The sequence below is a fragment of the Macaca mulatta genome, chromosome 15 (assembly GCF_049350105.2).
Source record: "Macaca mulatta isolate MMU2019108-1 chromosome 15, T2T-MMU8v2.0, whole genome shotgun sequence".
In the NCBI taxonomy this organism is placed as follows: Eukaryota; Metazoa; Chordata; class Mammalia; order Primates; family Cercopithecidae; genus Macaca; species Macaca mulatta.
In genome coordinates, this window is record NC_133420.1 from 90,678,266 (window position 1) to 90,695,831 (window position 17,566).

The 17,566-nt window shown below is 37.0% G+C and overlaps 1 protein-coding gene across 15 annotated transcripts in view; it reads left to right on the top strand.

The window, feature by feature from the left end:
• The window catches only part of PTPRD (protein tyrosine phosphatase receptor type D), a 548,445-nt gene that overhangs the window by 218,886 nt on the left and 311,993 nt on the right, over positions 1 to 17,566 (top strand). For all 15 annotated transcript variants that reach the window (XM_077966648.1, XM_077966651.1, XM_077966654.1 and 12 more), the window contains exons 3-4: positions 3,674 to 3,819; positions 7,055 to 7,196. In XM_077966648.1, coding sequence (XP_077822774.1) covers positions 3,674 to 3,819; positions 7,055 to 7,196 — 288 coding nt within the window. The remainder of the gene's footprint in view (positions 1 to 3,673; positions 3,820 to 7,054; positions 7,197 to 17,566) is intronic.

Here is a 17,566-nt window from a genome sequence, read left to right on the forward strand (position 1 = left end):
CTTCTCTGAGTGTGATGATGGCTCACACCTGTAGTTCCAGCACTTTGTAAGGCCGAGGTGGGAGGATCCTTGAGCCCTGGAGTTCAAGACATGCTGGGCAACATAGGGGGACCTCATGTCTACAAATGATGAAAACATTACCCGAGCATGGTGGTGTGTGGTTGTGGTCGCAGCTACTCTGGATGCTAAGGTGGGAGGACTGACAGCCTGGGAGATTGAGGCTGCAGTTAGCTTTGATTGTGCCACTGCGCTGAAGCCTGAATGACACAGCAAGACCCTGTCTCAAAAAACGAACAAAAAACTTCAATGCCTGACCAGAAAATGAAGATAAACGAGAAACATACCTGGAAAACATTGAGATGACACTCATACCTGTTCTCCAAGTGTACAGGAATTTTGTCTCTCTGCATTCCATTTAGAAATAAGATTTCTGTGTTTAATTTGACTTGTTTAATGCCCTCACCCATGGTGGTTTCCAGATGAGCTTTCTAACCCAGGTCCTTACATGGCAAGAGGAAGCACTTACCCAAGCATCTGTTGCCTACTTGCAGATTGTCAGAATTGCCAACTTTTCTTCATTCTTTGGGATAAGAAATGTGATGGAATCCTTTAAAAAATATCCAGTTACAGGGAAAAGGGTATCCTACTTCTAGTTTTCTTTAATTTCTAATAGTACACACTCATTTTATGCAACAGCCCTTCGCTGTATTCACATGCTCTTGCAAGAAATTTCAAAACAGAACTTAAATGGGAAGCTGGGCTCTTACAATGGATTTCCCTTCAGGGTTGACAGTTTTTAGGCTATAGACAGGAAAAGGAAGGTAGCTAAAAATGACAGTATTGTACCATTTAATACAGCTGTGCATTTTGTTTTTCTAGGGAAATTCCCTAGAAATTTTCATTGCATAATTATAATTTCTCCATTGGATACTGACAAGCAAATAGTTATTATCAATTTGCATTGTTTGAAACAGCAGAAAGATAAATAAAAAAACTTGTAATATATTTTTCATTTGTTTGTTTCCAGAAAAGTGACATCAATGTATAGTATTTTGTAATCCTCTCACTGTTAGTCAATTTTAAATTACTTTGGCCGGGCACGGTGGCTCATGCCTGTAATCCCAGCACTTTGGGAGGTCGAGGCGGGTGGATCACCTGAGGTCGGGAGTTCAAGAGCAGCCTGACCAACATGGAGAAAACCCGTCTCTACAAAAAATACAAAATTAACCAGGCATGGTGGCGCATGCCTGTAATCCCAGCTACTCGGGAGGCTGAGGCAGGAGAACTGCTTGAACCCGGGAGGCGGAGGTTGCGGTGAGCCGAGATCGTGCCATTGCACTCCAGCCTGGGCAAAAAGAATGAAACTCCATCTCAAAAAAAAAAAAAAAAAAAAAAAAAAGAAAAATAAATTATTTCGAGGCCAGGCATGGTGGTTCATGCCTATAATCCCAGCACTTTGGGAGGCCGAGGAGGGTGGATGACGAGGTGAAGAGATCGAGAGCATTCTGGCCAAGGTGGTGAAACTCTGTCGCTACTAAAAATACAAAAATTAGCTGGGTGTGGTGGCGTGCACCTGTAGTCCCAGCTATTTGGGAGGCTGAGGCAGGAGAATCACTTGAACCCAGGAAGTGGAGGTTGCAGTGAGCCAAGATTGTGCCACTGCACTCCAGCCTGGCAACAGAGTAAGACTCCATCTTAAGGAAAAAAAAAAAAAAATTAAGTACTTCCCACAGCTCCTAGTAATCATCTAGTCTCTGTTGCTACACTGAGTTGCTACAGGTTGTGATATCTAGCAGGGTTGTTAGAGCCTGTTTTGCTTTCCTAATATTTTTTATCATAAGCAGGCCCCCAGTTCCAGGATCACCAACAAGCTGAATTTGCTGATGAGGTGGAAATTCATTCTCCAGGAGCAGCATTGCAAATATGCCTCTCCTAAGCTTTCCTCCTTTGGAAATAATATATAAAACTAGGAAACCTTGAAACTGGAAGCAATTTCTGCAAATTAATTTATTTCATATGTCATAGTTTTGCAATTTTTGTAAATTAATGTGTTTCATATGTCATACCAAGAAATGGTAAAGTTGAGTGATTTTTTTTTCCCTCCAAGATTATCCATATACATAATGGTGGAGCTTAGATAGAAATCCAGCTTCCTTGACTCCAAGAAAACCAAACAGAGTTAGAACACACCATCAAGCCAATGGGAACACCATGTGTGAAATCAATACAGAGAAAATACTGGTGATGAGCCAAGAAGAACGAACTTTGTTATGACTTTTTTCTTTTTTATAATCTGAGGATTGTTTTCAAAATCAATTTTAGCTATGGTTATTTAAAGCCACTTTTCAATGACATGTAACTAGAACACAGTAGGAGAGAAGAGAAAATCTGTAACAGGGATTTTTTTTTAATTAAAAAAAAAAAAAAGAAACAGCAGAATGTTTTGGGGCTTTGAAACATTTTCAACCAGGACATAATTGTAAGAATTCAAGGAAGTATAAAAGATGGAAGCAGTCGGAAAAATAATTAAAATACCTCCTCCTGAACACCATTATTAGTGTTTTCATTTACTTTGTTCTGTCTTTGTGTGTGTGTGCATTTTTCATTATCTGCTATCCCCACATATAACTCTATAGTATGCTTTTGTGGCTGATTATTGCATCATCAGCATTTCTCATGTGATATGATACAGACTTTATAATACTACTTGTATGATGTTTCTTCTTCAGGCCATAGTTTATTTCACTGACAGAATTCCCATAGTGTTTGTTTCAACTACTTATACTCTTTTGCTAAGCAAATGATATGATGAATATCTTTGTGCATAAATATTCATTTACATTTTATATCATTCTTGCATGATAGCTATCTAGATCTTGCAATGCAAGATGAAAAATAAGTAAGTGTTTTAAGGAAAGAGGAAGAATGTTAGGAACATTTAAAGAGCTGGAGGATGTTGAACAAGCTTCCAATGTCTGTCCTTCTAGCCTTGGTAATCTTTAAGTCTACATCTTTCTATAAAAATATCCTTGGGTTTGCTGTGACTTTGGAGGCTTCTTGACTCATCTTCTTTTATGCAAATTGTTGAGCTAAGTTTCAAGTAAGACAGCTTACCATATCTGAGTTAGAGAGTCACTTTACCATTTTCCCCTATTTCTGTTTCTTGCCAAACCTTCTAATTCAGGGCTATATTTCTTGTCTCTTTAAAATTTCCTAGCATTTCTCTTAAATGTCACTAATTTTAATAGCTCAGCAGTGGCATTGCTGCTTTCTGGCAGTGTCCTGATAGTGGCATCAAAGCAAGCGCTAAAATTTTACTCACTTTGATTGATGAGCTCATTTTGTTACAGAGGACAAATTGGATTTTTTTTTATACTGGTAATAAAAATTAACGTGTGATGTTGCTTTTCGGATGTTATTGGATCTCTACCTTAATACAGATTTCGGCAATAAAAGCACTAACAGATAACTTGACCAGGAAGTTACCTCCTTCCCCTTTAAACTACCCCCAAAAGTAAAAGTTGCTTTTCTAATTTTGTAATCCTATAGTACATTTTAAAAATGTGTGTCTTGATGGCCGTGTGGTTGAGGATGGTGGGGAGAGCAGTGGTAGTAGGATAATAGTCTGTGTTTCAGTTTTCAATTTAACTGTTGTGTTTATTTTTTATTTCAGCACCTCCAAGGTTTACACGAACACCCGTTGATCAGACAGGGGTCTCTGGCGGAGTTGCCTCTTTCATCTGCCAAGCTACGGGAGACCCAAGACCTAAAATTGTCTGGAACAAAAAAGGAAAGAAAGTCAGCAATCAGAGATTTGAGGTATTAGGTCCATTGTTCTGTTTCTCTGGGGGAAGAATGTATCTGCTCTGTCTTTGGTTTCTATGTTATTTGGCTTGCTTTACTCTGATAAAAGATGTCACTGATATATGGTATTCCTTACATTGCAAGTGATGGAAAATGTAACTCTAAATGGCTTTTTAAAAAAGGACATTTGAGGGTTCAAGGGCTAATTTTTTGTTCCCACTTGTGCCAGGGCTCAATAGTATTCCTAGGATCAATCTGTCAGTTTCATCCCCAGGTTGCAAGATAGAACTCTGCATCCTCACAGGACCACATTTGTAGGATGTATGAAAGCTTGTCTCTTCCAGAAACCTCTCATCCCATTGGCTTCTATTACGTTACTTGTTCATCCCAGAGAAAATTTGTGTGGATAGGCGGACAGTGTAGCCTACTTAATTTAAGCCAGTCAGAATCTGCCTCTGTCCTGGGAATGAGAACTGTCCCATCCCATTCCAGGCTTAGAATGAAAGAGCAGTGTTTTCCCAAAGGAAATTTAAATCCTCGTTCCCAGGAAGAATGGGAATGGATGCTGAGCAGCAGATGAAGTGGTCCACTGCCCCTCGCACCTATGTTTTACAAGTAGTGTGAACTAGAATGAGAAATTTGTTCTAGTGTTTTAAAGTACTATTCTGTAAGAAACATACCCAAACAGGTTCATACTACAGAGAAGCCTATTGAAGAAGTTGGTTTTCTTTATTCAAGAGAGCTCAGTGCACCGAAGATGGTGAAACATAAATCAGAGATTCTTTTTTGAGTGTTGTGAGAAGGCTTGTAGTTTAGAAATTTGCTCATTATGGAGGAGAAATATAGGCAAGAAGATATACAGAAAGCTACCCAGAGAGGCACACAATAGCATGCCCATAATTTAAGACATGAGAAGGGTAGCTTTAATTTTAGGGGCTACCAATACCCCCAAACTGCCTGAAATTGTGAAACTCACCTCCCTTTTATTTGAGTTTCTAATCTCCTTCATGACCTAATTTACAATTTGGCAGATTAAAGGCAATTTCTAGTTAAAAGAAATATAACAACTACAAAATTCAGAACAATTTTATTTTACTTATTTTCATAGGAACTTACAGGGTGATCAGGGGTTCCAATGTATAGAGAACCTAATTAATTACGTTTCACCATGGAAATTGGATTGTAGTTTACAAGTGAGAAGTTTAAAATTATGTCTGAAAATCAAATACTTCATTATTATTGAAATATAATTTATTTAAATACAAAAATAGTATCTTCAGTAATATTTGGAAAATGTTTCCTATGTCATGTAGAAAATGATGTATGTATTCATCTTTGCTGCACATTTAAACAATTTTAAATGAAGTTAATTTTTTGTCAAAGAGAAGTTTGACATCACGCTTGCTAATGACAATGACTCCTGACAAAATCATGTAACAAAAATTAAATTATAATACTAAATATTTCAAAGTATGGTCTCTGCTCAGTACATAATTCCCCATAAGAGTCATATAAACACCTTGGGGGTAAATGAATTATTTTTACACAAAGCAGCTTCATCAAATTGTATCAAGTCCTGGGTTGAAAATCTTTACTATATTTAACACTAATATGTTATATATATTATATTATAATATAATTTGTGTGTGTGTGTGTGTATATATATATATATATATGGTTTCACTAGTCTATATGGCGCATGAGAGCAGTACATGGTGAATGTTTTTGCTCCCTCTTCTATCCCCAGTGCTAATTATGGTGTCTGGTCCATGACAGGCATGCAATCAATACTGGATATTTTCAAACTGGGAATTACATCACTGGCTTGTAATATGTGGTATATTGTATGTTGTAAGAGGATAGGTCTAAATCTAGGAAATAGTTCACAAATGTAAACATACAGTGACATTTATTAATAAATTAGTCAACATTTAAAGTGGTTTTGTAGTTGCTTTAACCTTTTCCTACACTAAATCATAAAATGATCATAACTTTTTTAAAATTATGGAATGCTTAACAAAGCTTCCAATATGAAACTATGAAACTTTTCTTTCCTAAGATGCATAATAGATTTATTTTGAAATGTATGCTTTATAGAGTTGAAAATAAACTGTAGTGCACTGAGAAATGGGCCATTTTGGATATTTACGTGAATTTTGAACAAAAATGGAATGCACAAAGATTGAAGTGGACATATTTTGAAACTGTTGATGTCCTTTCTCTGTATGTTAATATACACACACACACACACAAAATCTGGAATTAAGCATCCCATAAATATATTTATAAGGCAATCTGAGTTTATTCATAATTTAGGCACATGGGAATATTCACAGTGAAATACAAGAAAAAAAAGGCACAGCTTCTCAGTGAACAGCTGAAGGAATGCAGCATAGTTACAGAAAAGACAGAGGACGCCCTAGTATTGTATACATATTTGTTAGTATCATCGTTTTTTTTTTTTTTTTAAGTGGTACTTGAATTAGCTAACAAGTACCTAGGATTATCAGTGTTACTAAGCTGTTTCACAGAAAAGTTCCTAATGATGGTGAATTCAGGCTTAGTGTTTAGGACATTAATTTTCTGTCTGGTGAAGCAAGCCTCCATTTTATAGCAAGAATGCTCTAAAAATGCAGAAAATGCTAAGCTAGAACAAATACTGAAATGATTTATGGCAAAATTAATGCATGCCATCAGGCTTTTGGGTTGTGAAAGTTGTCTCGTTGGCTGCCTAAGTACTAGATTTATGCAGTTTTTCTTTATGGTTTGCCCATCTATACTGTTCAGGATGAGACAGTTTAAACAAGCAGAGCTATCTGTGGTGGTGTGCATTAATTCTTCACCTTACAGTCTCATTATTGAATGAATCCACATTTGTGTATGTGCCGTCAGAGAAAGAATAATTTGAGAAGTTTATCGATCATAGCTGCAAGCCCCTTGCAAAATTAATAGAATAAAATTGCCCTAGATGCACATACTGAAATATTTTAATGAGTAAACCCTCGTGGTTTTTAGTAGGGACTAGAAATCTCCATACTTTGTATATGTAGTTACATATCTTTCTCCTTGTTCAGTAGAAGATTCACTAAGTTAAACCAAATATTTTTTCACCACTATATCAAAATTCAGTTTCAGAATGATGTCTAGTTTATTATGAGCCTGATGGCAGATCCACCACTGCATTGAGAGCTTTAGCTGAGAGGTAGACAACTGTAACAACACCTGTGACAGCTATTGTTTCCTCTAATAGGTAATAGAGTTTGACGATGGGTCTGGATCAGTTCTCAGAATACAACCCTTACGGACTCCGAGGGATGAGGCCATTTATGAATGTGTGGCCTCAAATAATGTGGGAGAAATAAGTGTATCCACCAGACTCACAGTTTTACGGGGTAAGTGCGTGAGTGAAGGTTGTTGTTTGTGTCATTGTTACAATTCTGTATCTCTTTTATAGCATCATTAAAAAGACTAGCATTGTGATGATGCTTAAATGGGAATTATTGCAGTTCAATAAAATGTTTATAGGCCGGGGGCGGTGGCTCAAGCCTGTAATCCCTGCACTTTGGGAGGCCGAGACGGGCGGATCACGAGGTCCGGAGATCGAGACCATCCTGGCTAACACGGTGAAACCCCGTCTCTACTAAAAAATACAAAAAACTAGCCAGGCGCCGTGGCGGGGGCCTGTAGTCCCGGCTACTTGGGAGGCTGAGGCAGGAGAATAGCTTGAACCCGGGAGGCGGAGCTTGCAGTGAGCTGAGATCTGGCCACTGCACTCCAGCGTGGGAGACAGAGCGAGACTCCGTCTCAAAAAAAAAAAAATGTTTATAAGAGTTGAACTTTCATTAGACAGTGAATACCTTCTCTAGTTACGGGTCTTAAAAGAACTAGAGTTCAGGGGGAGAATCAGGGGTAAAAAAGCTGAAAAAGGTATTGATTTCAAATGCCAGATACCATTTTGATTTTTGGCAGAGCATCTAGAAAGGAAACAGGATATGGTACTCTTTTGTATGTTGGCATTTCTCGTGCATGGATTTTTCATACCACATTCAGCAGCTACGTTTTTACAGCTACCATAGCTGACATTGATATTTGCAAAGTAAAGAAACAACCTCAGCCTAAAGATGAACTTTCCTTAAGCAATGGGTCAGAACCAAGTATAAGAAATACACCTGTCTTATGTGAAAAAAAAAATACGTTTTTTATTTGTCTGTTATCTTTCTTAAACCAACATGTATTGATCTAAATAACTGGGCTGACAAATCCCTTTCTTTGTCTCCGACAATGTTGCTTACACAATTTGACAAAGCACAGGGTGAGTTGCCAAATCTCCAGTACAGTGTGTTCAGTTTGTAGACTTCCTTTACAATGGGAGTGCTGGAAAATAAAGCTAGTGATGAAGACTGTGTTGTATGTCTCTAATTCAGGCTTCTGTGTAGAGATACGAACATTCCCGATTAGGCACCTCACAGTTGACGTTTCCAGATTAACTATTCTGTGCCTTTATCTCTTTCTTTCCTGCACACAACTCATTTGTTTTGTTTTGTTTTGTTGTATTTTGCTCTTTTCTAAAATTGAGGAGAATAGACCTTCCTCAGATGAAGGAAATTGGAAAGGAAAGGATCAGAATCATAGAGGAACTTACATAGATTAACTACATTTCTCTTCTGTTTCATTTTTTTTTTCCCATGGAGGGATGGATTTACATTATATCTTTTATAAAATAAAAAAGTTTGATTTTATAAACATCTTGGTTTCTTCCAAGGAGGTAAACCCTATTGATATTGTCAAGAACTTATTTATTTGGAGGCCAGCAGTAATTAGTAATGTAGGCCAAATTTACCTGGTGGTTTTGAAACTAAACACACACACACACACACACACACACACACACACCCCACACACACACACAAAGAAGCAATTCAAGAGGCTGAGAAAATGAGATTATTTACATATACAAAATATGTTTGAAATAATATAAACACCTTATTAAGTTGCAGGGAAAATATTGACAATTGGATGTATATATCTTTTAAATGCATGTAACAGATGCTGCTTTAAAACCGACAAGTCAGATTTGAGCTACATTTCTGGCTGTTATGACAAGCTAAGTTGGTGCAGGAAGTTTCCCATTCCCTGACCACCACCTAGAAATGTTGAGAAAGTATCTGAAAATAAAATTAAAAACATAATTAGGCTTGCAAACAAGAAATAGAAATTTCCAGTTGCTAAAAACAAGGAGGGATTTCCTAGACAAAAGATAATTGTAATATAATAACCCAAGATAATAACATAATGGACCATATGCTTTAGTGCTGGAGTTTTAACACTCCAGCAAGATACATACTTATATAAAATAAGTTGGGAGTAACAGAGACTAAGATCAGCTTTCTGCCTACAAGTGAGATTTCTAGTACTATTCCTACTGTGCAATTCTCAGGACCAAATAGTTTAACACAAAAGCTGGTCAGAAACAGTGAATCCCATAGAGTGTACAACAGACACCCATGATAGCACTCACCCCACAGAGACATTCCGATAATCCAGATACACAACCTTAGAGAAGGTCGTTTATACCCAGATGGGCTAATAAGCACCAGTTCTGAAGCAGTCGAGTCAGCTACCACCAGCGAGCAACAGTAAGCCCTAACGTCGAGGGTGGAAATCACAGTCTGTGACCTACAGGTAATTGAACTGTATGAATGGGTTTTAAAAATAACATGTTTACAATATTTAAAAAGGCAAGGGAATGAATGGTCTAATAGGCGAGAATGAGACATTAGGGAAAAAAAGAATAGGAGTTAGAAATTAGACTTTAGAACTGGCACGAATCTTAGAGACTATGTTTATATGTGCTATAATATGCACTATGGAACGTATACATATTGCTGAATATACATATATAGTTCACATCAGCTTGTCTGAAAATTGTGGTCATTTTTCAGGTGTTCGTATTTGAAGCAAAATTTAGCTCATTTGTTCATCTGCTTTAAAAATTTTAATCTCCATTTATTTACCTGGTTTAGAATCAATGCCATCGTATAGAAGGTATATTAAAAAGGTACCATAAGATAAAACTTTTCAGAAGCGTTTTTGAGTTTTTTCACTTTCTAAATCGCTTGAACTTCTTAAAAGGAGTTGGTGGCAGTCACGTGCTTGACTTATCTTTATGCATCCGATGAAGACATTAACAAAAAGTTGGAGGAAAATATCACTTTACTGAGAAATTCACATGGATTAATGTTTTCCTGCCTCTCAGCTGGCTGGAGTTTCATCATCTCCTCTGCTTTTGTACAGCTAGTCCCCATATAAAACAAATGCATCAAAAATGTTTAAAATGGTCTCAACTTTCTATGTGAACATCTGTCATGTGTAAGTACATTTGTATGAAAATTTATGATTTGAGTAGTTAACCCTTTCTATTTTTTTTGAAGACTACATTTAGCAGTTTTAGAACTTTCATGAGGGCCGGGCGCGGTGGCTCAAGCCTGTAATCCCAGCACTTTGGGAGGCCGAGACGGGCGGATCACGAGGTCAGGAGATCGAGACCATCCTGGCTAACACGGTGAAACCCCGTCTCTACTAAAAAATACAAAAAACTAGCTGGGCGAGGTGGCGGGCGCCTGTACTCCCAGCTACTCGGGAGGCTGAGGCAGGAGAATGGCGTGAACCCGGGAGGCAGAACTTGCAGTGAGCCGAGATCGCGCCATTGCACTCCAGCCTGGGCAGCAGAGCGAGACTCCGGCTCAAAAAAAAAAAAAAAAAAAAAAAAAGAACTTTCATGAGAAAAACTCAAAAGTATTTTGGATGAGAGAAAAGTAGTCTAAACATAATCTTAAAATAGAATACTTTTATATATCCTTTTAGGATAAAATAAATATGGATGGAAATTATTTTTATTTCTTAGAGTCACTGCTTAAAACTTCTAAATATTGTTATTTCTATTAATAGTAGTCTTTAATAATATTCCAGTGTAATCTGACTTTCATAGACTTTGGACATCATGAACACCTAAATAAATGTGTGTGAAGAGGTTTATACCGCAGTTGAGGAGCTTTGTGACATTTTAGGTTCGCTTTCTCTTGCAAATCATGTTGGCGGACACTCAGGCACTCTGTTCTGCAGTAGATGGAGACCACTTTACACTTTCCATCCAGTGGCCCTCATTAGATTCCCATTTCGTCCACATGGATCATTTACTTTTTCCCTGCTTTACTGACAAATGCCAAAAATGTGCCAATTCTCATGATGGGTTTTGTCTACGTGAACGGGATGACGATCACTCATTTATGTCACACAAGCTACTAGAGAAACTAATTAATTGGAAATTCAAACATCTGACCCGTATGGTTAATCAAGAAGACATCGAACTAATACCCTGACCACCCAGGTGCCTTGAAGGGAGCATTTCTGGAACAAGTTTCCCTTTGTAGCTTGTTTCAAATTACCCTTACTCTTAAAAACTGTGTTTCAATAAGGAAGGATAACCACAAGCTCAGGCTGAATGTGCCCCGAAATAAGATATTTGGGCAATTAACTATACCATAGAGTGTGGTTCATGGAAGAAGAAATAGGAGAAGGGGGAGGTGAATGTAGGGCTTATGTCTTCCAAGTCATTTTGATTTTTTAGTTGTCTTGGTTATGGAGACACAAGAAAATACTGACTCCCTAATGATATAACACTTTAGGAGGCTTAGTATATCTGTTATACTTGTGTTTTCCCATCCTAAGCAGAACTTTAAGTGAAGGCCTTAGGTTGTACTGAGGCTATTAAGGGCTGTGCCTTAACTAATTGTGGAATGCTGCTAAGGACAATGAATTAACAGGCTTTCAGTGAAGAGCAAGCATATGACCACAGAGAGTGTTTGTAAGAACAGGGATTATCATCCAAATGGAATTGGTTCTGTCTGTTTCTTTAGTTTGCTGGTCACAATTTCTTCCTGACTAAAGATATCAGCAGGAAACCATGTAATACAAATTTATGCAGTGATAACTGAGGATGAAAATATTCTCTCTGGTAGATGTTATCAATCACTAGGCAGGGAAAATGAGACATTACCATCCATAGACTTTTCTTTCTAGTAAGAGTCCAGGGGTACCTGTTTCTTTTGGGCAAGAGGAAAGACATCAATAATTATTTCTTCTTGCTTATGTAACCTCTCTTCTCTAAGACAAAGTTCTAGAATCATTTAATCAACTTTGAATCTAAGCATCTGACTAAATGTCATCATGTTTCTTGAACTTAGAGTTTTGTTTTTTTTTGTTGTTTTAGGAAAGTGATCAGAAAATACACATTTTGCTCTTATCTCAAACAGCATGTAATGGGTCATTTAAAAAATCTTAGTAGATTATTTTTAGACTGGACCATTCTCAAATAGCACTGCCCCAGACCACCACCACCATGAGCACAACAGAACAGGGTATGGTATATAACACTGCTGCTCTTATCTATTTATAGGGAACTAGCTTTGTTCATAGAACATATCTACAGTACAATTATTGTCTAAAAATGCTAGTTTACCAGATATGAGGCATTTTAGTTACCTCGTTTAGCAAATATATTTCATCAAGTGATACTTACGTGTGAGTATCTACTCTTACATATAAATATATCATTTGTGAATTATCACCATTAGGACAAAAGATAACATGTGAAGTACCCAAGTCTAGGACTTAGGAAATTGAATTCCAGCTTTAGCTCTGTCACAAAATAGCTGTGGCATCTTAAGCAAATCTGTTAACTTCCCTGTTCTGTTTTTCTTTCTTTTTTTCTTTTTTTGCCTCATATGCATTGGGAAGGCCTCAGATTAGCAATCAGATCACTCAGATCACCCCTCTCCAGCTTTCCATGATTCACTGACATGCCTATTTCAGCAAGTCAGTTCTTGCAAGATGGAAGAAATTTGCTCCCTGAAGGTGACTGTTACTGAGATAGTAAAACACACAGTGAGCAGTTGGATGAGACAGAGAAGGCGCTGCAATGGGAAATAGAGAGAAATGTTTGCATAATATGTCTGTTTCAAAAAACCTAAGCCATTATAGCAGTTGTTAAAAAAAAAAAAAAAAAAAACATACAACTTTTACAATCTTTCAGGGAGAAAGCAGTCAACTATCTCTGCCATTGTGCAGTACCCTGTGATCAGAATTAGCATGTTCATTACAGTCTCATTTTATTAATGCCTCTTTTTGAAGATGAACACAGTTGTCCCCGCTGTGAAAATGGTACTTTGCCGTTTATGTTATAAAGTGGTCTCGGCTGGAGATCCAGGCTAGGAACATTAAAGAACAAAGCACAGCTGCTTGAGTGTCACACAAAAGGATTTTTATGAAACACTGAAACAAAAGGAAGGGTGGCCACCGCAGAACAAACGTGCTGACAATTATGGTACTGACTGAAGATTACTGGAAAAGGCTTACAAAATAGTTGAGTACTTGGAATACATTGATACCAACACGATAAAGCCTTCCTGTGTACTGCATTTCCATGCTGGAAAAAGGTGGTGGTGGGCAGAGCCACTTTAAGTGAACAGACACTCCTGACTTTCATTGGTGTAATCTTTAGAATTTAAAAACAGTGATTATTTGGGTATCAGTGGTCACAAAGGCAGAAGCCCATATGGATAGTCTATGAGAGACCCTAGTAAGGGGAGACATTAAAATTGAAAATTTGGGAGAGAAAGTGTACCTGTGAGGAGAGGCTATTCATTTTCCTTCTGATCTATCTGTTGAGGACTGTTATGTTGGTGATGCATGCTCCTTCCTTGGAACCATTACTTGTTTTGCCACACTGAGAGCATGTGTAAAAAGGGCTCAGAAAAAACGAGCACACTTGTAAATCACTGCATTTACGTAAGAACAATTTTCTTCTTTTGACTTCCTATTAAAATATTATTTTTAATAATTTTGAAATGAGCATCAACTCATGTGAGTGTTTGCTGCTTAACTTGTTAACCGAACCATAGAAATGTCGAGCTAGAAGGGAATTTGGTGTTTACTACTTATTTTGGATGTACGAAGCCAAGGTCCAGAGAGTTTGAAATGATTTGTTCTTGGTCGTACAACTAAGATTTTCATTGAGTTTTGCCAAGTCTGAAATTATCCCTGCTGCATTACGTGTGACAGTGGGTTTCAGCCCTTGAGATATTTACTTTATATACAAGATATTGTCTTGGAAGGACAATGTTTTTCCAGCTGACAAGTTGACAGACAAGTATGATTTGAAATAAAAGGTGCCGAAGTGCCATGGGTGCAAAGTGTGCAGAATACCACATGGATGATGCACGGTGAGAGTGAGGACACTGCTGGGTTGAGGCATGAAGAATATTTAGGAGTCTATGAGATAGAGCTAACTTGAGAGAGAAGTAGAAACTAGAAGCTTCATGAGCAAAGTGGCTTAGGGAGGAAATCCCTGAGTATTGATGGTAGGTGTGTGCAGTGTATTAGGGTTCTCTGGAGAAAGGGAACCAACAGAATATGTACATATATAGGAAGAGCCTTATTTTAACAAATTGGCTGACATTAGTAATGAGGCTGAGAAGTTTCAAGATTTGCCAGGGCTGTCAGCTGGAGGCCCGGGAGAGCTGATGTCAGTTCTAGTCCAAAGGCTGGCAAGCTGAAGACCTAGGAAGAGCTGATGTTTCACATTGAGTCCAAAGGCAGGAAAAAAGCTGAGGTCCCAGTTTGAAGGTAGGAGGAGTTCTTCCTTCCTTAGGTGAGGCTCAAGCTTATTGTTCTCCTTAGTCTTTTACCTGATTGGGTAGGGGTTGTCCACATTAGGGAGGACAATCTGCTTTGCTTGGTGACTAAATTAAATGTTAGTCTCATCCAAAAACACCCTGACAGTACCCTCAAAATAACATTTGACCAAATATTTGGGCACCCCAGATATTTCGCCTAATCAAGTGACACGTAAAATTAGCAATTACAGGTGGGTATGAACAATGGTAGGTCGGAATTGAGTAGAAGTAAAATAGTAGTAGTAAAAGAAAATGAGGTTGGAACATGACTCATTGGCTAAGGAGATAAAGCTAATAAGTGAGAAAATGTGTGATTAATTTAACCTAGACCATCTTTATGTGAGCTGAAAATTACAAAGGAGTTTACTAAAATACTTCACTTAGTCTATCAAACAATCACAGTCATTCATAATTGATGTTTATCCTTTAAAACTAGGTAGTTGGTTGGCTTTCATTGATAAAATTTGAACAATTTTTAAAAATTCAGTCTCCTGGTTTTCCAAATTAGTTTTATTTTAAGCTACTAATTAAGATGTTGTTTTAAAAGTTGTGCATGCATAATTTATTGGTATTTAGGGCACAGATATACCAAATGCCTCATCTAGGGTTTAATTATCAAAGCCCTAATTACATATCTCCTTAGAAGAGCAAGTAACTTATTATATCTTATTAAAAAAACAATGACTTGTGAATTAATGCCACATTAAACACAACTATGATGACACACATCCCATATTCTTAATATATTTTATTAAAGATAGCAAGATTTTTTTTTTTTAACTACTAGGCAACCGGGGAATAGAGCATTTCAAGACTCTCTTATCTGTCATCTTCCAAAATGAGCTATATTTTAATTTATATGTAAAAACTTTCCGTGCCTTTCTTTTTTGTTTCTTGGAACTTTACCTTTGATTATTAAACTTTATCCATTCTTTAAATAAATGTTATTTCCACCCTTTAACAGTAGATTTTTTTAATTGATAGATTTTTGGTCATAAGTGTAGCGCTTTTGAGATTTTTCTCACATGTCTGATGATGTCTGTGTTCAGGTTTAAAATTTGATCATAGTTTGTATTTTCCCAGAAGATATCCTGTATTTCTTAGAGCATAAATACCAAAAGAGCTGTTTAAAAAATGAAGCTGTAAATTGTGAGACCAGAAAATCAGTATGAAAAGTTTTTAGATATTTTCTACCTTTCTAAGTATTGGCATACATAGTTCTTTCTGTTTGTTTTTGTATTTGTTTAACTATGTGGGTAACTACAGTTCTATCATTTACCAGTCAACTAGAAAATTAAGTACGGGAGAAAAGTGTGTGCTCATAAAATCACGATGGCTTTTAATAAAGCTAGTTATCAACTATCAATATTTATACAAAAACTGGTTGGGGAGGTATATTTGCATATATGTATGTTTTGTATGTGTAGTATGTATATAGTGTGTTTGTGTATGACCTGTTTAATTTGCTTCGTAGCACTTTTTACTATGTGATATTATACTCTTTATTTCTTGAGACTTTTATCCTGTATACCTCTTCCTTTGTGTATAAGCTCCATTACAGTTTTCCATGGCCAAAAATGTTCCTGGCATTTATTGGGCACCCAAGAGATATTTGTGGCATGAACAGGTACATATGTAGAGGGATCTATAGATATGGTTGTAGGCACAATGCATTAAGAGACCATTTGGGTAGGAATGAGTCTTACTTTACATATAATGAACAAAGTAAATAATAATTATTTCAGTGGCCACTGTAAGATGAAGAGTGTGATTGAGCGCCAAGAAGTCGAGGCAAAGGGAAAGAGAACTACAAAGACAGTGAAACAGGGAATGAAGAGAGATGCTCTTTATAGCTACATAAACATGAATTTGTATAAACTTTCCAGTGCTTCCTAACTGTATGGGTTTAGACATATTACTCAAGTCTGAATGTTAAATTCCTATCTGCAGGATTGGGGGTGATCCTGGCTATCTTTTAGGGCTGTTTGTGGGGAAGTTAATGATGTATATTAAATCATCTGGCAGAGTAACTAACAATAAAGTCGCCAAAGAATGTTAATTTCCTTCCTTCTCCCTTTATTATCTCTTTGAAGCTGAGCTAGCTGGTTTGGCTCTCGCATCACTACCGAATCCCCAGCATCTAGAATAGTGCTAGGCACATAGTAATTCGGTAAGTGTTTGTTATATGTATACATGGCTATGGTGAAGGGAAGGGAGGCTGAAGAACACTGGAAAATGAGTTTTTGTGTCTTCTCAAATAGTCCTTAATCCAAAGGACTGAAAAACAGCTTTTCACATGGAAATAAGATGATACAACAATCTGAAAACATACAGTATTACCAATTTATTTTGAAAGACTGAAGATCATTTATTAGTGCTATGCTAGTATACAATCCCAAGAATTTTAGATCCTTTTTTTCCCCCTTACATTTGTGCTTATTGTTATGTTAACACACATTTCCATATTCTTCATAACGCTTATACATTAGGTAGGTCCAGGTAGTCAATTGCTTCAACTGCCTAGCTCAAACTACAGTGATACTGTCATACTGTTCTATGCCATCTAGGTCACAGAGTACATAAAAATCTATAACTGTTTTATGATTTCTGTGAAAATGTAGCATTAGATATATATTTTAGAAGAAGCAGAAGAATTTCAGATATCCTTGAAACATTGAAAGAGGTAATAGAAAATGTTTTCTTGCTTGTTTTTTTTATTTGTTTGTTTTGTTTTTTCAATTATTTCTGTTACCAACCTTGGTATAGGAAGTGACAGAAGGTGTAGTTATGGGTGTAGGTTCAGCAAACAGACAGACCCGAGTTCAAATCCTAACTCCCCTATTTGCTCTGTGGCAATGTGCACATGTCCTAACCTCTCTAAGCTTCACTCTCTGTCAAGTGGAGATAAGAAGACCTATTGCCTAAACTTAAGAGGATGATTACAGGAGATAATCCATGTAAAGCTTTTAGCAAAGTTCTAAGCACTCAGGAAATGTGAGTTGTTGTTGTGATTATCATTATCATCACTA